General features: G+C 42.3%; 1 protein-coding gene across 2 annotated transcripts; it reads left to right on the top strand.

Moving 5' to 3' along the window:
* The first annotated feature begins 6,928 nt into the window (after positions 1-6,928).
* LOC110298224 (E3 ubiquitin-protein ligase TRIM34B) lies at positions 6,929-18,752 on the top strand. Of its 2 annotated transcripts, none has more exons than XM_085841453.1 (8): positions 6,929-7,029; positions 9,981-10,600; positions 11,137-11,232; positions 11,821-12,051; positions 15,435-15,457; positions 16,142-16,242; positions 16,499-16,525; positions 16,912-18,751. In XM_085841453.1, exons 2-8 carry the CDS (start codon positions 10,181-10,183, stop codon positions 17,469-17,471), a joined length of 1,458 nt encoding a protein of 485 aa, XP_085697579.1. In that variant the 5' UTR covers positions 6,929-7,029; positions 9,981-10,180; the 3' UTR covers positions 17,472-18,751. The 2 variants fall into 2 exon arrangements, with proteins under 2 accessions (XP_085697579.1, XP_085697580.1); XM_085841454.1 differs by having other exon boundaries at positions 6,935-7,043; positions 16,912-18,752.
* Positions 18,753-19,193: the final 441 nt, after the last annotated feature.

Genomic DNA, 19,193 nt, shown 5'->3' with positions numbered 1-19,193 from the left:
TGAGCAGGCAGGTTCCAGGCTGGGGGGAAGGGAGGCCACACTGGCAGGAGCATGATATAGCTGTCTCCTGAGAGGCTCTGCCAGTGCCTGACAAATACAGAAGTGGATGCTCATAGTCATCCATTGATCTGAGCACAGGGTTCACAATGAAGGAGTTAGAGAAAGTACCCAAGGAGCTGAAGGGGTTTGCAGCCACTTAAGAGTAACAACAATTTGAACTAACCAGTACCCCCAGACCTCCCAGGGACTAAACCACCAACCAAGGTGTACACATGTTGGGACTCATGGCTCCAGCTGCATATGTAGCAGATGATGGCCTAGTTGGTCATCAATGGGAGGAGAGGCCCTTGGTCCTGTGAAGGTTCTATGCACTAGTGTAGGGGGATGTTAGGGCCAAGAAGCTGGAGTGGATGGGTTGATGAGCAGGAGGGGATTTGGGGTTTTCTAAGGGGACACCAGGAAAGGGGAATAACATTTGAAATGTAAATAACGAAAATATGTGGCTGCTTTTAACAAATTTAAATCATCCTCAAGTCAGTGCACTAAATATAACCTTGAAAGATTAAAAAAAATCTAATAAAAAAAGATCTTAATAAGATAATAAATATTTTGGTTTAAAATTAAGATCTCATTTTACTTTACTGACATGCTAAATGATTAAAAATTAGTCTCAGAGCCAGGCGTGGTGGCACAGGTCTTTAATCCCAGCACTTGGAAGGCAGAGGCAGGAGGATTTCTGAGTTCAGGCCAGCCTGGTCTACAGAGTGAGTTCCAGGACAGCCAAGGCTATACAGAAAAACCCTGTCTTGAAACAAACAAACAAACAAACAAAAAAGTCTCAGGAGGAACTCAAAGGGTGAGATTTACCATGCACAGGGCCCTGTATTCAATTTCTTGCACCAGCTAATTAGATATTGTCTTCTCTGACAACATGATTATTTTGCTTTTTTTAAAAATGAATTGAGCCGGGCGTGGTGGCACACGTCTTTAATCCCAGCACTCGGGAGGCAGAGGCAGGCGGATTTCTGAGTTCGAGGCCAGCCTGGTCTACAAAGTGAGCTCCAGGAGAGCCAGAGCTATAAAGAGAAGCCCTGTCTCGAAAAACCAAAAAAAAAAAAAAAAAAGAATTGAGGGCTGGAGAGATGGCTCAGCAGTTAAGAGCATTGACTGTTCTTCCAAAGGTCCTGAGTTCAATTGCCAGCAACCACATAGTAGCTTACAACCATCTGTAATGGGATCTCAGATGTAATGTAATGCCCTCTTTTGGTGTGTCTGAAGACAGCTATGGTATACTCATATAAATAAAATAAATCTTTGAAAAATAAAAAATAAAAAATAAAAATGAAGTTAGCTAGGTGTTGTTACACTTCGTGGACTTCAAGTCTGGTGTCTGACATTAAGTTTTATAAAATTCTTGGCTTATTATTTTAGCCATTTCTCCTCCTCCTTTTGACCATCTTTATCTGTTAAGGTCTAGGAAATATATTAAGGCCTATATACAATATTAAGGCCTAGGTAACTGTTGTCTTGCTAACCTACCATTGTGTGCTGCCACTAATATTATAAGGAAACTTCCTGATATGTTATTTGTGCTGTTACTAGGGATTTTTCTCACGTTCAAGTTCATTGCATATTCAGTTATGTTCTGCACCCTTGGAAAACAATCATAATAGAAGTCAGTAGAACTGCTTTATATAGTTACCCACAATAAGCTTGAACCAAAACCAGCCACCCAGCAGCACTTCCTGCACCTGTGTAGAAGCCTAAATTTATGGCATTTGCTCTTATGAGCTGCTCTTGGGATGGACCCCAACATAGGAGAGACACCTGCACCAATATAAGAAACTGTTTGGAATAAGACTTCTGTTTTCAGTAGGGGTCAAGTAAAGTTTAAGTTCCAAAGTCTTCCCTGGGAACTGACATCCTACTGGGCAGGAAGAGACATGTACATGGGTAACTGAGATCCTGATTGGTGAGATAAGACATGCCTTTTAGACATGGTAAGTCTCATCATGGTGGACAAGTTAAGGCATAAATGTTAGACAAGGCAAGTCCCCTGCCACAGTTGAAAACTCTTACCAATGGGAATGGGATAAGTGCACACAACAAAGATCTGTTCCTAATGAAGTCCCCTATCCCTAAATCCTGATTGGTAGAATAAGTTGGCGCGGATGCTTATAGATTTTAGACTTTAAAATCTTGTAGGGTTTTAACTCAAAGTCATGGTTTAGCTCCTGAGCCTGAATCTTGTCCCTGATTGATCAGTCTTTGGGGTGTGATGTTCAATAAACCATCCCTATTTGATTGAGATTAGTGTCTGGGTGGTTTGTGTGGTAATTCCCAGGTTCCAACAATTCCTGTATTCCAATGGTGCATGTAGCCTCTAGCATTGTCTGGTTCATAGATATGCTTTCTCTCTCTCTCTCTCTTTTTTTATCTTTTGCATTTGACATTGAAGAATTTTAGTTGCCATCTCTTCAAGTTCAGACTCCACTTTGGCCACGCCCAACTAAGATGTTACTAAGATTTGGGACATGATACTGATAGGTACAAGTTCTGTTTGTCAGTTAAGCTAGGCAGCACCACTGATGAGCACATTTGAGGTAGTTTCCATTCCTGTAACTGCATGCTCATTATCTACTCCTCTTCTTTCTTAGAACCCTCATCTCTCTGCTACCACTCCACAACTGTTTTTTTTTTATACTTTTTCCTTCTAGTCTTTGCTGTTTTAGTCATTGTCAATAAAAGTTAGAAAGAAGCTATACTAACAGTTGAACCTTTGCAAGGCTGATTGATTACCATGTCAGTGCTGCAAGTTTGTTGAAGCAGTTAGTGGGGATTTCTAGAGGCCAAAGAAAAAGAGAACTGAGAGCTGTCTCTGTGGTTTAGTCAACATGTTTTGAGCCTTGGCATGTTCCTTAGGCAGCCCTCTTCTCTTCACATCCTTGGTACCATGACCTGGTAATTTAGGATACCCAGTCACATTTTATGTAACCATATATGGGAGACCCAGAAGCCAAACTTGTAGGCAAACAGAAGCCCCATTGCATTTAATTTGGCCTTTGAATACTAATGTACAGAGCCTCCATGCAGGCACAATAAACTGCTTCCTAGAAGAAAAACATTTCCATGTCCCATTTTCCCCCATCAGAAAGTGGAACATTGGAACACTACAAAGTTCAGTCAAATGGTTTGGGAGGTCTTTAGCCCTGATAGTAGCCCTGTACCGCCTCCTCTGCACAAGTCTCTGTGCTTATTCACATAAATAATTTGGAAAGGGCAAACAAGCACTGGTTTTCTAACAAAGCAAAAGGTAGCATCTGAGGCCAGTAGCAGAGAATTCCCCTCTAATTAATCAGCCCCCCTGTTTCCACCAATGTATTTGAAAATGTATTGACTTATTTTCTTTTTTGCTGTTACTATGAGAACCTTTTCAAACTGCTTCCACGTTAAAATACAGAATCTGGGGTAACCAACATTGATGTTCTTAAGCCAAGGTCACTCATAATTGGCTCCCAAATAAACTCTTGCCTATCCCCTTTGCATCAGCATCAAGGCTACTTTAAATCTTCTGCATGATAATTCTCAGAAGTCTGCCAGAACGAGTCTCATGGTGTTTCTTTTCCTCCCTTGCTGTCTCTGAGCCTGCAGTAAATTTCTTACATAAACGCCCCACATCAGCACCTTTTTTTGTTTTTGTTTTTTGTTTGTGTGTGTTTCTTCCTTCTTCAGCTCATGTTTAAGCAGTCATGATGGTGAGAGTCTATGGGCATAGCTTCCGATATTGCTGGGAGACATCAGTTCACAGCAAACTCCTTGATCCTCTGGCTCTCACAGTCTTTCTGCCCCCTCTTCAGCTATGTTCCCTGAGCCTTAGGTGCAGATTTTGGTAGATGTATTTGGTAGATGCACCAGTTGGGACTGTACTCCACAAGTCTGCATTTTGACTAGTTCTGGTTTCCTGTTATGGTATCCATCTGTTACAAAGAGTTTTCTTAATGAGGGGTGTGTTAGGTCTCAGGCAATTCATATATCCAAAAATGACAGTCTTAGCCCAAGTCAAGCTGAACTATAGAAGGATTTCTGTTGGTTAAATAAAAGCCAGCATTTCTAACTTAATTTCTGAAAAGGACATATTTCCCTTGCCTCTGGTAGTGAAAGACCCCCGAGGGGAGACCCTTACTCAAGTCTCAGGAAGGCGCACACCCAGTGAGACGCTGAGACCGAACTTGTTGTAACCACACGAGGCTTTAATGGCACACAAACAACAAAGGAGCGCTCAACCAGCATGCTGGGGTCGAAGCTCATGCACCGCGCAGGGGCAGAGGAGTTCGACCCCGGCCCAAAGTTTTCACAGGCTTATAAAGGCAAAAACCACAAACCAAAAAGGGGGGAGGAGAAAGAATTGGCGCAGTTACACATGATTGGCTCATTTAAATGTCAGCGGAGTGATTATAAGTTAACAGGGTAGTACGTGCCAGCTAAAGTGTAAGGAGGCACAAGGGCCTGGGACTTTTCGAGGTCAGCAGGACACCTGGCCAATGTATGATTTATGGTGGGCTAGAGGGAAGCGCCGCCCGGAGGTGCCATCCTGCCAGATGGCCATTTGGTCGGTTCTGGCCAGTTCCTGCATTCCTTTCTTTATCTTTTATGGCCGGACGTCCCCAGCTATGGGGTGGGTCTGGCTGTGCCTGGACCCGCCTGGGTCTATTCTTTACAACATTTAGTCCTGAATTTCTTGAACTTAGATACCACAATGCTATAAAACCCAAAAGTATAAATTTTTGCTCTTCAGTAGAAAGGATATATACCTGTGGCTGCATATCAAAGCCTATGCCAGCCTCCATGGTCCTACACCCCCTATTCACAAGTACCCTTTATACATTCCAAAGCCTGCAAGCTAGCCTGAGGGCTCTTCTCCACTCCCCAGGCCTCCTTCTCCTCAGATACCCCTTTGTTTCCTATATAAAGATATGTTTCCTCCTCCACCATTATCTATCTTGCCATATCCACTATTCTCCCCTACTATTCTCACTATTCTTATTGTCCAAGACAGATTTAGGCCATGTCCAGTCTGTCTGCTCTGGGCTCTTAGAGAAGCATCTGGATGTTCTCTCATACATATTTCATTACATATATAAACAATATTTTATATTTGTATATACTATACATTACATTGTATATACTATATTATATTTATATACTTATACTGTATATTATATTGTATATCATTATATTGTACATTATATTGTATACACACACTACATATGTCTGTATGTGTGTGTGTGTACGTATATATATATACATATATATATATACATATATATATATATATATATATATATATATATATATATATATATACATACCTTTGCTTTTTGGTGGTTCTTTACTGCACCCCTCACAGTGAGGACTACACTTATCTGTGGATATAAAAACAAAGTTTTGATTGTTTCAGGAATTGAGCTGGTTTAATAAAGTCGTGGTTGTAGGTTTTCCTTTAAGATTTGTGACTTTGAGAGAGAAAGGTAGGCTGATTTTATGACAGACTTCAAATTGGTAGTTAAGGAGACTAGGCCTAAGAACTGAGCCAGTCCAGGCAAGTCAATTATCAATAGAAAAAATCCTAGGCTCCAGCCTTCAAGCCCAGTTAATGGAATGTCCCAACCACCTGGCCTGAAGCAAGGCCAGTGGGTCATTCAGCAGTTCCCAGACTTCCACAGTTACTACCTCAGTAACAGTTTCTAGACCTCCCCAGCAAGTTTCCTGCCCTCACACCCTGTAATAGAATGTCCATAGAGATGGGCCCAATAGATTAACATAGAGGTCCCTACCTCAGAATTCCCTAATGAGCCTTAAATCAGACCAGCAAGCTCTCTTGGGTGTCTCTATTTTGGTAATTTGAGACCCCAGCTTGCTGGACTTCTGCAGAAATCTATCTTTACATTTGCATACCAGTTGAATCTGGGTGTCATTCTTTTTTGAATCATGGACCCTTACAACTTCACTGGCACCATTTCCTGCTGCAGGCATGGTTTCCCTTTCTTGTTTATTGGGTAGACTTGATAATTCTTGGGGGGGGGGTGGGTAAGAAGAGAAAGAAAGAGAGAGAGAGAGAGAGAGAGAGAGAGCACTACCAGCAGGGAACATGTGGAGAGGGGGCAGGGGGAAGGAGAAAGGGCTCAGAGAGAACAAGGAGGGGCCAAACAGTTCCTTTTATAGCAAGCCTGACCTACCTTGCTCTTGCTAGGTAACTGTTGAGTGGAGCCTAAAAGGAATGTAAACATGCTAACCTGGGCTGGGATTGGGGGTGGAGACACTTGAGAAGGTCAAAGTGGACAAAGGTAAGTGCAAGGCTGCAGATTCTATTTTCATAACCAAAGGGCTATTGTTATTCACAAATTAAGCAAAAGACTGTGCTTTTTTTTTTTTTTTCAAATGTGTTCCCTTGTATTCCTGGGTTGTTGTTCCCCTAACTGAACACCTTTAAACCCTAAGGAACTCAGAGACCACCCTCAGATGGTGACTAGATAAAAATACAGCTGCTGTCTGGCCTGAAAAAGACTGTAAGAAACTGTATAGCTTGCTGGGCCATTTGTGTTATTTTTCGGGTCACACGTTAATAAAAGTTTCTCCTGTTTTTATTGATTTCGTGGCTGCCTTCTTGCTGAGTGGAATCTTCCCTTAACATGGTCTTTACCCACCTGATGTAAGTGATAGCCCTTTAGCTATGGCCACCAAAAAGCTCTTCCTGGCCCCTGAAAACTTCACCTCTAGGTCAAGTCTTCAGTTCTTCCTTGGATCACCAGAGTCCCTGCATCGCCATCTATCGGTGGCCTAGAGTTTTGCCAGTACTTAGGACTCAAAAGTTTCCTCCTCTTTCCTGTCCAGGCTGGTTTGGAGTTTCAGTTTCTTTTCTCAGCAGCCAGAAAGGGAGGGGTTGCTGGTTGGGTTGGCTGGCTAAAACCAGTCCCTGGCTTTTCTTCACCGCTTCTGCCTGGAGGACCGATCTCCTCTTCCCGGCCAGAGGTGAGGGTCCAAAGGTGTGTGCGAAAGTTTGTCCAGGGTGGAGGGAGGGAGACCCTTAAAGGAGAGACTTCATCCAGTGACGCTTAGGAGAGGCTTATTTGCTCACAGATCACAAACTGCTGAGATCTGAAGTTGAGAAAAAGTTCATGAGGAATCAACTTGAAATTGAGCAGGAAGGTCTTTTTTTTTTTTTTTTTTTTTTTTTTTCTGGAGAAGCCCCTTCTTTCGCCAGGGCAAGGACTTTCTGTTTTCTTCTGCTTTGCATATGTGATGCACCTTGTAAACAGGTCTGGAATCTCAAGAGCTCCCAGCATCACCTCCTTTTCTCTCCCTTCTCCTTGTTCCCTCTCCCCTCTGCCTACTAAGATAAAGTAGAGTTTCAGGGGCTCAGTCTAAGAGGAGCCTCTATTCCCCTCCTTGCAGCCAGAGTGACCTTAACATCCTGAGGCCTTGATTTACTTGAAAACCCGCCCCTGTGTCACTTTTTAACTATATGTACCTCTGAAGAGCCACTCTTAGGACTCCATGTTTACTTAAACAGAGATTTATTTTTTTTTTTAAATACGTATTTATTATTTATTTTTGAGGCCCGTTTCATAGCCTTACTGAGGTTGGTCCTGGAGTTCTGGGGTCAAATATCACCCTGCCTCAGCCTCTTAAAGTAGCTGGGACTACAAGCTTGTACCTTCCCAACCCCCTCACCTCTCCACCTGCTTGTTTCTGTCTCAGTAGCCATAAGAGATCCTGGTGTCCTCACCTGGCTTAGGCCTTATTGATCATTCTTCTTGCTTGGATCTTTGCACTAAAAGTTATATCAGTTCTTTTTTTTTTTGCTTACTCAGAGATAGTAAACAAGAGTTAGCTATTGGTCTGGACAGAGCCTAGGTGTTCTTGGTAAGATATTGATCCTGAATATTTTCCATGTTAGGCTAATATATGGGCATTTTGCATCTTCATAGATGGTTTAAACACCCGCCCGCCATTGTCCAGTACTTTCACTTTCCAGAATTCACCACATCTCCTTGTTCTGAATCTGCACTGCAATGCTAGAGAGTTTAGTCATGGACAAACACAGAAGATGATTAAGGTCTCTCTCTCTCTCTCTAATTAAAATGTCAATGGAAATAAAGCATTTTTTGGCATAAAAAAGCATACTAAGCACCCATTCAATATTTATCTAATATGAAATAAATCTACATGCTTATACTCCAGCTAGGAATGACAATAAGAAGAACTAAGTAGTTTATACACTATGCAGCTTTTGTTTTCAGAGTAAGCAAACGGTTCAATATAATCTCTTTTACCTTATTTTGTTTTGGGTTTTGGTTTTTGGAAACAGGGTTTCTCTGTGTAGCCCTTGATGTCCTGAAACTAGCTTTGTAGACCCAACTGGCCTTGAACTTAGAGATGTGCCTGCTTCTGCCTCCCAACTGCTGGGGTTAAAGGTATATAGCACCACCTCCTGGCTTTTCAGTAGGATCATAAGGAATTTGAAGCTTTAACACAGGTGGGCTTTCCTTAAATCTGAGAGGAAGATGTTCCGGAGGAGCTGCAGAGAAAGGAGCAGGAGGTGGGTGGACTTGGAATGATGCTGCAGAGAGAATATGACTGGGGGTCTCCAAGGTAAAGAGAGGGCTAGGAAGAGACCCCATCCTAATGCCTTCGGATTCTTGCTGTCATCAGAGAAGGAATCCAGAGACGAGGCTATTTGAGGAGTGGGAGGACATTTTATGACAGAGCAAGTACAGGTCTGGTGCAGGTTGATAATGCCCTCACTTAGGAGGTGTAGGCAGGACAATCAGAAGTTAGGTCTAGGCCTACCTTGCTTATCCAGCCAGTTTGACACCTGGCCAGGGCTACATGAGACCTTGTCTCAAAAATACAAATTAAAAGAAATAATAAAGAAGAAGAAAAACGAGAATGAGAGAGAACTCAAGTGTGCCACGTGTGTGTGACTTCAGAGGTCAAAAGGGGGTTTCAAATCATGTAGATTAGAAGTTATGGATGTTGCGAGTCAGCGTGCAAGTTCTGGGAACTGAACTTGGATGCTCCGGAAGAGCAACATGCGTCCCTAAGCACTGAACCATCTCTCCAGACATCATAGTGATTTTTAAATTTTTCTTTTTATTATTTACCAATCAATTGTAGGTTGAACATCATCTTTTAATGTTCATTAGCTTTTATCAACTTTAAAAAATAACATCTTTGGTTCTTTTAATTTGTGTGTACTTGTACAACTTGTACTTATCATATACATTTACCTCTCTCATTCTTTTGACTCTTATGGCCCAGAACTTGTCAGTCCTGTTTACCCTTTCAAAGGACAGTTGCACTGGTCCTTTGTATGCCTTTAGTTTCCAGCTCACTAATTTCAGCTCTTGTTTCTTTCTAGTAATTTTTGGTATCAGCTCTTGTCCATAGTAAGATCTTTATTTGAAATACATGATTTTTTTTTAAAAGATTCATTTTATTTTTGATTTTTCAAGACAGGGTTTTTCTGTGTAGCTTGACTGTAGATCATGCTGGTCTCAAACTCATAGAGATCATCCTACCTCTGGCTCCCTAGTGCTGGGATTAAAGATCTTCGACACCATTGCCCAGCTGTTTTGTTTTGTGGTGTTGTTTTGTTTTGTTTTCTTTTGTATTGTTTTAATAATGGAAGCCAGAAAACACACCCCTAAACCTGCCAGGTCCCAATCAAAGTCATTGTCCCAACACTGTACTGCATGGCCAACTACTAGGAAGAAAAGTGAGACTTTGTCCATTACCAGTGTGCAATGGAGATTCCCAGTCTTCTGTTGTTGGACTGCACTTCTGCACAGTGCTCAGGCCTGTTTTAACTGTGTTTTCTGTTCCTTCTTCCTTCTCTTTCCTCTGCCACCACTGCATTCTTCATCTGGAGTGTTTCTGTTCCAGTTACCAAATTACTAAGGGTTTGTTCTTTGTTGCAGATTCTGTCTAGTCACTGGTGAAAATTGAGTGCTTTTAACCATCATATTATCGACCTTGAAGGATACTTAGTGGCTGTGTTGTCCTGAGTTGCCTTGGAGAACTGACTCACCATTGTTTTAAAATCTGCCTAGCCATCCAGCAGTCCTTAAGAAAGAAGAGCCTCAGAGATTAGGACAGGAAAAGACATAGGGGCAACATAATGGCCTCAACAGGTCCAACGAATATACAGGAGAAAACCACTTGCCCTGTCTGCCAAGAGCTTTTGACCAAAGCCCTGAGTCTAGGCTGTGGCCACCGTGTATGCCAAGCCTGTCTCACCACGAACAAGAATGCAGTGATCAACCCCAGAGGGAAAAGCAGCTGTCCTGTGTGTGGTATTAGATTCTCGTTGGAAAATCTACAGGCTAATAAACACCTGGCAAACGTAGTAGAGAGACTCGGGGAGGTTAACTTGAAGCCTGACATCGGGAAAAAGAGAGATCTTTGTGTACACCATGGAGAGAAGCTCCTTCTCTTCTGTAAGGAGGACAAGAAGGTCATTTGCTGGGTTTGTGAGCGTTCTCAGGAGCATCGTGGTCACCACACATTCCTCTGGGAGGAAGCAGTCAGGGAATGTCAGGTAAGTCCGTGATGGAGGAAGATAGGGTAGAAAGTGATTCTCGGTAAGAAATATAACCTTGCCATCATTCTTGATTCACATTGCCACTGGGTTCCTAACACCTAGAAATGTCTTTTCTTTCCGTTTATGTAAAGGGTTGGCCTGCAGTACACACAATCTCTTGATCAAAGAGCAGAAGGTTTCTGGTCCCCTTCCCTTGCATTGTTTGGGTGGGGAATGCTTCCCAAACCCTGAGTTCACTGCTCCTCTCAGCAAGGCAACTGCAGGGGAACACTGTGAATTGGGTGTGAGGAGAGGGTGGCATTGCTGCATGGTCTGTACTTAATCTAAGGGAAAACAGTGTGTAGGTGAGGACTTTACTCCTCTAGGGATCATGAATGCATTCATCCACCTCCTTAGACTGTGTTCTATGTTGTAAACACTACGCATCAACCTCACAGCTTATATGAACTGGTCTTTTTCTGGGCACAAACTGGTTTCTTTGTTAGTTCACTGTCCAGGTGGAACGCATGACCGGTATGATTCCTTTCACGCAGGAGAATCTCCAGAAAGCTCTCACGAGGCTGAGGAAGGAGCAGGAGAAGGTGGAGACATTGGAAGCTGACATTAAAGAAGACAGACTTTCCTGGAAGGCAAGTCTTCCATCATCCTGAGTGATGCTGAGAGCTATTTTAGGATGACCTTCTTTGATCCTCATCCAATTAGGCCCTTTGTTTCCTTGTATTCAATAAGCCCAAAGTTACATTTTAGGGATGAGGGACGGGAGTATATCATTGTAAATACACGTACGTATTTAGAATTGAGTGCAGAGATAAACTGTATAATGTCAAAAGCTGGAAGAGGTTTTGTTCTTCTCTTTTCTGACAGTTCTGCTAGAAGATACCATGCAAAACAAACAAAGAAACACCCCCCCAAACCAGTTTTCTCTATGTTTGCTCATGTAGATGTAGGGAGTCATGAGTGCCCAAGACATCCATCTATCTACAATCTGAGCCTCATCCAAGTTTTACATTATTTTTGGATGAGAAGAGTGCTGTTTATATATTCTTCTTGTTTGAGTTTGTTTGTACTAAAGGGAAAATAGAGGAGAAGAATAGCATCCTCAACTTGCTGTTATATTCCTATATCCTCCTTGGTTTGAAGTCCTACTTCCACTGACATCTTCCTTCAGCCTGGGAGACTTGTTATATCTTTCTCTCTCCCAATGTCCATTCCTGCAGCGCCAGGTCCAGACTGAGAGACAAAGGATTCAAACAGGCTTTAATCAGCTTAGAAGTATCCTGGACAAGGAGGAACAGAGAGAGCTGAAAAGACTCGGAGAAGAGGAGCAGATGATACTGGACAGCCTGGCGGGGGCAGAGGCTGAGCTGGCTCAACAGAGCCAGTTGGTGGAGGAACTTATCTTGGATCTAGAGCGGCGGTGTGAGTGGTCAGATACAGAGCTGCTGCAGGTAGGAGGAGCAGCAGAGACATTTTCTCTTTCCTTCTTGGAGTTAATAACACAACATTGGATGGAAGACATGGAAAAGAATATTCTCTTCTTTCTCTTTTCCTACCATGGGGAAGCCCCATGATATTAGCTGTTAGGTTTGGGGGTGATGTTACACACCTTTCACAGGCTGCAGAAGGTACCTTCTAATCCCACCTGCTCTCTTTCATTTTACATGAGAGTATGTGGAAGTTTTTCAAATGCGTTCTTCAATTTTTCACCATCATTGACATTGTGTGGTTTTTATTCTTTATTCTACTAATATGGGCTATCACATTGATTGATGTCTTTAGGTTGAACCAAACCTAATATTTGTTCATGACTATAATTGCCATGGATTTTCATATTTGTTTTGTGATTTAATTTGGGTAGCGCTGGCTGTCCTGGAACTCAATCTATAGACCAGGCTGGCCTCGAACTCAGAAATCCGCCTGCCTCTGCCTCTCAAGTGCTGGGATTAAAGGCATGCACCACCACTGCCCAGCGTGATTTAAATTTTTTAACTACTTTTTTTTTAAATTGTGTGTGTGTGCATACATGTGTGCATGCACATGAGCCACAGCCCACCAGTAGAGATCAAAAGACAGCTTGTGGGAATTTGTCCTCTTCTTTTTGTTTTTGCTTATTTGTTTTATTTTCTTTTTTTTTCAATTTTTTATTAGATATTTTCTTCATTTACATTTCAAATACTATCCCGAAAGTCCCCTATACCCTCCCCCTGCCCTACTCCCACTTCTTGGCCCTGGCGTTCCCCTGTACTGGGGCATATAAAGTTTGCAATACCAAGGGGACTCTCTTCCTATTGATTGCCGACTAGACCATCTTCTGCTACATATGCAGCTAGAGTCACGAACTCTAGAGGTACTGGTTAGTCCATATTGTTATTCTACCTATAGGTTTGCAGACCCCTTCAGCTCCTTGGGTGCTTTCTCTAGCTCCTCCTTTGGGGGCCCTGTGTTCCATCCAATAGATGACTTTGAGCATCCACTTCTGTATTTGCCAGGAACTGGCATAGCCTCACAGGAGACAGCTATATCAGGGTCCTTTCAGCAAAATCTTTCTGGCATATTCAATGGTGTCTGCATTTGGTCTCTGATTATAGGATGGATCCCTGGGTGGCGTAGTCTCTATATGGTCCATCCTTTTGTCTTAGCTCTAAACTTTGTCTCTGTAACTCCTTCCATGGGTATTTTGTTCCCTATTCTAAGGAGGATTTTTTTTCGTTTTCTTTTTCTATTTCTTCTTCTTTTTCTTTTCTTTTTTTGAGACAGGGTTTCTCTGTATAGCCCTGGCTGTCCTGGAACTCACTTGGTAGATCAGGCTGGCCTGGAACTCAGAAATCCGCCTGCCTCTGCCTCCAGAATGCTGGGATTAAAGTCATGCACCACCACGCCTAACGAGGATTTTTTTTAAACTATTTTTTTAAAGATGTATTTATTGTATATAAGTACACTGTAGCTGTCTTCAAACACACAAGAAAAGGGCACCAGACCTTATTACGGATGGTTGTTAGCCACCATGTGGTTGCTGGGAATCGAACTCAGTATCTCTGGAAGAGCAGTCAGTGCTCTTAGCCACTGAGCCATCTCTCTAGCCTCCTTGTCCTCTTCTTCTACTGTATGGGTCTGAGGGACTGAACTCAGGTCACCAGGCTTGGCAGCAGGCACCTCTTCCCATTGAGCCCTCTTGACTGTCCTCTTTGTCCCTCCTCCTGTCCCTCCTTCCTCCTCCTTTTTCTTATTTTCTTCTTCTTTCTCCTCCTACAGACTGGGTTCCTTTGTGTAATCCTCGCTGTTCTGAACTTACTCTGTAGAGTAGAATGGCCTGGAACACATAGATCTGCCTGCTTGTGTCTCCTAAGTGCTAGGATTAAAGTCATGTGCTTCCATGCCCTTCCATCATTTTCTTATTTGTCAGTTAGTCTAAAACACTACTCAAATGTCTTGTGGTTAGAAATGTCTCTCTTATGTAATATTGTGCATTCAGTAGGCTCCGCATATGTAAGCTCTTTCTCCCCTCCCCTCCCCTCCCCTCCCCTCCCCTCCCCTCCCCTCCCCTCCCCTCCCCTCCCCTCCTTTTTTTTAAAATAAGATTTATTTAAGTAAGTACACTGTAGCTGTTTTCAGACACTCCAAAAGAGGGAGTCATATCTTGTTACAGTTGTTACAACCATGTGGTTGCTGGCATTTGAACTCAGGACCTTCAGAAGAGCAGTTGGTGCTCTTAACCGCTAAGCTATCTCTCCAGCCCTTGATTGACCTTTTTCATTTCTGTACCCAAGCACTGTAGTGCCAGGCTGTATCATTCCAGGGATGCTTTGGTTGCTTCGTTTCTTCTTGTGCTGCTTTAACAATTTTGGTGTTGTCTATTCTTTTAACTTTTAGTACAATTTAACCGTGAAACCATGGTTGGCCTTTGCTTGAACTTTAATTTCCCATCTAATCTTTAGAAATGTTTTGTCTTTTTGAATCAGTATTGGTTGGTTCTGTACTTCTGGGAATTTGTTCATCTCTACTTATCTAATTTTTTTTTATAACACAGTAAACTGGGGTGGGAATCCAGAGTCTGACACTTGCTAGGTAAGCATCCCACCACCAAGCCATACCCCAGCTCCTCGTGGTTCTTTTTCATTTGCTGTTGTTGGTGTTTGTTAGTTTTTGTTTTGAGATCAGGCCTCACTATATAACCCTGGCTGGCCTGGGACTCACTATGTAGAGCCAGGGTGGCCTTGAACTCACAAACTCAAACTCCTTCCTCTGCCTCCTGGGTGCTGGGATAAAAGGTGTGAACCACCATGATTCTTTTTCATTTCTTTAAGGTCAGTAGTAGTGTCTCATCTTTTCTTTCCAGTTTGAAAATTTTACCTCTTCATTTTTTTCCCTAGTGTGTCTAGCCTGAGGGTTGCCAGTTTTGTTGATATTTTGGCTTAACTTTAAAACAAGGAAAAAAGAAAGAAACTGTATTTTTAGACAGCTTTTCTGGTGAATGTCTGTAACCTCAGCACTCAAGAGGATGAAACAGGAGGTTCAGCGCCACTCTGGGCCACATTTATAGAAGCATCTAGAAAAAATAAAATAACTTACTCTTGATTCTTCAGTTCTGTTGTCGTCTGCTTCTCTTTCTCCTTCTTCTTCTTCCTCCTCCTCCCTCCTGCTTCTCCTCCTCCTTCTTCCTTCTTCTTCTTCTTGTTCCTCTTCATCTTCCTTCACCACTGCCACTGGTGCTGCTTCTTCTGCTACTTCCTTCTCCTGCTTTGTTTTTTTTTTCACTTACACTGCTCTAATTCCCACATGTTGTGACTTGTGTTTTTTTTTTTTTCTTCTCTTGTGTTTTTCATATTCCCAGGATATGAGCGGTATTTTGAAATGGTGAGTATGGGTTACCCCAAGCAGTGCTTTTGTGTAATAAAGATGAGTTAGTAACTGTCCTGATTAATTTTACAGACAGGAGCCTCTAAGTCTGGCTGACCACATTCATTTTAAGCAATAACTTTTCTTTTGCAAGACTTTCCCCCATAACAATCTGTTATCTCTGATGTGGATCATACCTAGAGTTCAGGCTTTCTTCTTCCCCCAGAAGAACCATCTGTTATCTCTATGGGGCATGTGGTGTGGTGTGTATGTGGAACCAAGGCTTTGGACTATTCACAAACTCACAGGCTGTTAGTTTATGAGCCCTACATCACAGCCAGGACCTTCAGCCTTGCTCTCAATTTCCTTGAGAACTCATAGGTCCTCACTGCACCCTCAGTGCTGTGGCAATGTCATTCCAATGCTTTTCACCCAAATTTATATTATTTCCATGAGATTTCAAAAGAGATGAAAGTTACCCCATATTAAGATGAGGCAGCTGTGACTTCAAGAGGTGTAGATCCTCCCAGTGTCACAGGGAACATTTCACAGAGGCCTGTGGCTTCTGATTCACAGTCAGGGCTTTCCTTTAGGCTCCTCAGGTATGAAGCACATCAGTGATGTGGTAAGAGATAAAGGCCATTGTGTGAGCAAGACAACAACATGACAGATGCAAAGGTTAAACTATTTCTCCATCCCTAGGAGTCAGATCTGGACACTGAAGAAGCCAAAAGCAGTTTCTAAGAAACTGAGCATGGTATTCCAAGCTCCTGATCTGAGTGGCATGCTACAAAAGTTTAGAGGTGAGGAGAGCAGCAGGCAGTGCCTATGGTAAAGATAGCAGGGAAGTCAGGGAGAGGCATTCTGGGAGAAGGAAGATGCAGCTGTGTCCATGGGAGCACCCTAAAGTGTTCTTGTTTACCAGAGAGGACCTTTAAACCTTTTTAAGCCTCTCATAAACCTCTTATACCACCCTTTCTTACCTCTAGAGAGAGCAAAGTATTACCTCTTTCAAATCTTTGCTTCTAATAAAAGTCTCCAAATCTTTTATCATTTCAGAGCTAACAGCTGTCCGGGCCTACTGGGGTAAGAAGTTGCAGATGTTGAAATCACTGTGTTCTGATCACCTTTCACAAGGGTGTGGTTCCATGTGGCCTCATCACCTCTGTCTCCTGTGTTACCTCATACACATAATGTATTCCTCATAGGCTTCGTGTGATGGTATATGCTTACAGTCAGAGCAGTAGGGAGATGAGGCAGATGAATTGTATGCTTAAGGCTAACCTGGGACACTTAGCAAGATCCTGTACTAAACAACAATTATGTAACATTTTTGTATTGTTTTATCATATCCCACATTCAATATTACTTTCTTCTAAGCTCTCCAATATTGGCTTTTCACAGTGTTTCACAAACAAGCTACCTCCATATATGCCACCTAATCTTTTTCTTTCTTGTTTTCCCTCTTATAGACAACTTCACATTTAATCCAGAAAACCTAAATTTGAATCTTATACTTTCAGAAGACCACAGACAAGTGACATCTGTGTCCATTTGGCCCTTTAAGTGTTGTAATAACGGTATCTTGGGCTCCAAATGTTTCTCCTCAGGAAAACATTACTGGGAAGTGGATGTGTCTGAAAAAAATGCCTGGACCTTGGGAGTTTACACTAGAAAACGAACTTTAAGGTTTGATGTTAGACAACGCAAAAGTCAGCCAAATGGTTACCACAGATACAAACCACAGAATGGCTACTGGGTTATAGGGTTACAGCATGGATCGAAGTATAGTATCTTTGAGGATTCTTCCAACTGTGACCCTACTGTTCTGAACCCCTTTGTGGTCACCCCTCTCCATCGGGTTGGGGTTTTCCTTGACTGTGAAGAGGGCACAGTGTCTTTTCTCAATGTCACCAACAATGGGTCACTCATTTACAAGTTCTCCCAATGCTGCTTTTCCCAACCTGCCTATCCATACTTCAATCCTTGGGACTGTCCAGCCCCCATGACCCTGTGTCCTTTGAAATCCTGAGTTTTCTCATTCTCATCCATTTCTGGTCTTACTTTTTGCCTTGATGCTCACCTTCTGGATGGACCTGTGCTGTTCAGGCATCTCTTCCCATGGTCTCCCTTCTGTCCTGCTTGGATGTGGTATATCTGGCATCATTTAGAAGAGATGCTTACCATTTACTCTAGCTCATATTCTCAAAAATGCCTAAAGCTAGGTCAGGATAATATCCATGCCCTCTGACTTCCATATTTCCCTTTGTCTTGAAGAAATGTGACAAAGTCTACTAGCCACTAACTCATCCTTGTTGTTTAAGACAATCCATAAGAACTGACGCCAGACCACAACTAACAGATTTTTAAGACTATGTCGCTCAGGATATCTCACGTTCAACAAGAAGTGAAGGAATAGAAAGTATGAACAGCAACACATAACCATACCTAGTATACAAATTCAAATGCTTCCTCTTACAAACTAATAAATTCTAAGGTTCTTAAACTGAAAATTGAAGTGCATTTGACTTAAGATCGTTGTATGAAACTAGGTATGTATAAATATAAAATACCCATTTAACTGTCTTGTACATAATAATACATGGGCCTATAGTCCTTTGTACTCAATGAAATATTTTGTGGAATGTTTGGAGTACTATAGATACCTGTTGTCTTCAAATGCTAGTTTGTCTTCCTTGCCAGTTTGATTCCATATGTATAATCTCATGTGGAGCATGTCTGATTTAAAAAAAAAAAGGCTGGTCTTCACTGTTGTTCTAAACTATTAAAATTCATTTGCAGCTAAAAATTTAATCTGTTCATTTGTATTGCTATTAGCCAAATTCTGTTTGGGGGTAATAAATGGAAAGTCAAGTTATTGGAGATATCAAGTAATAATAGTGTCGTGCTGCAGAATTCATTACCAAAAAAACCACTCTTCCCCCTTTGTTGGTTACTTTTCTCATTGCTAAGACAAGGCACGTGATAAAAGCACCATCTGGGTCTGTCTGAAGTTGTTTCCTCCCATTGTGCTTTTGGTTTAGTCTGCATGTTTATGGAACAAGAAGGCTTAGACACTGAGTGATCAGCACCCACAGACTCCCAGGGTGCCTGACTGAACCAATGCCACTACCTTCCATGTAGTTAAGGTCATACCAACCATGTGCTTCAATGGTAGGCTATTGCATGAGATGGTGGATTTATTTTCCCGACAACCACACCACACTGTGCTGGAGAAGACAAATGTCACTTCCCTTTGGTGTCCTTATGAACAAGAGTTCATTCAGTACTAAAACAGCCAGGGTTGCACTGCAGAGTTAGTATTGAAGGAATGGAAGAGAAAAAAAAAGACAAATGTTACTGAAGAAATGCAAGTTCTGACCAGACGGTCTGAATCAAAATAAGAGGACAGCCACCAGCCAGCTCAGAAAGCAATGGACTATCAACCACACTAAGGCGGGGTGGGAGTTATGTTTGAATCTCAGAAAGAACTCAACACACACCCAAGGAGGCAACCTGCATGGTTGAAAGCAGACTGTCCTTCAGACTCCATGTTCAGGGGCCAAGACCATAAACAAAAATGCAGCAAGGGTCTTCAGTGGGGTATGTCTTACTCTTTGAGAAGCCCACACCCCTCAGGAGTGTCTTCTCAGGGCCTCACCCCACCTCCCACCCTTTTGTATAAACCTGCATTAAGACTGCATTGAACTGCAGCTATTGTTAAAATAAAGTAAAAGCAAGAGCTGAAACACCT

The sequence above is a fragment of the Mus caroli genome, unplaced genomic scaffold, assembly GCF_978045245.1.
Source record: "Mus caroli unplaced genomic scaffold, Mus_caroli_1 scaffold_8, whole genome shotgun sequence".
NCBI classification, from domain to species: Eukaryota; Metazoa; Chordata; class Mammalia; order Rodentia; family Muridae; genus Mus; species Mus caroli.
The sequence above is the reverse complement of the archived record's forward strand: the minus strand, read 5'-3'. Positions and strand labels throughout refer to the sequence as shown.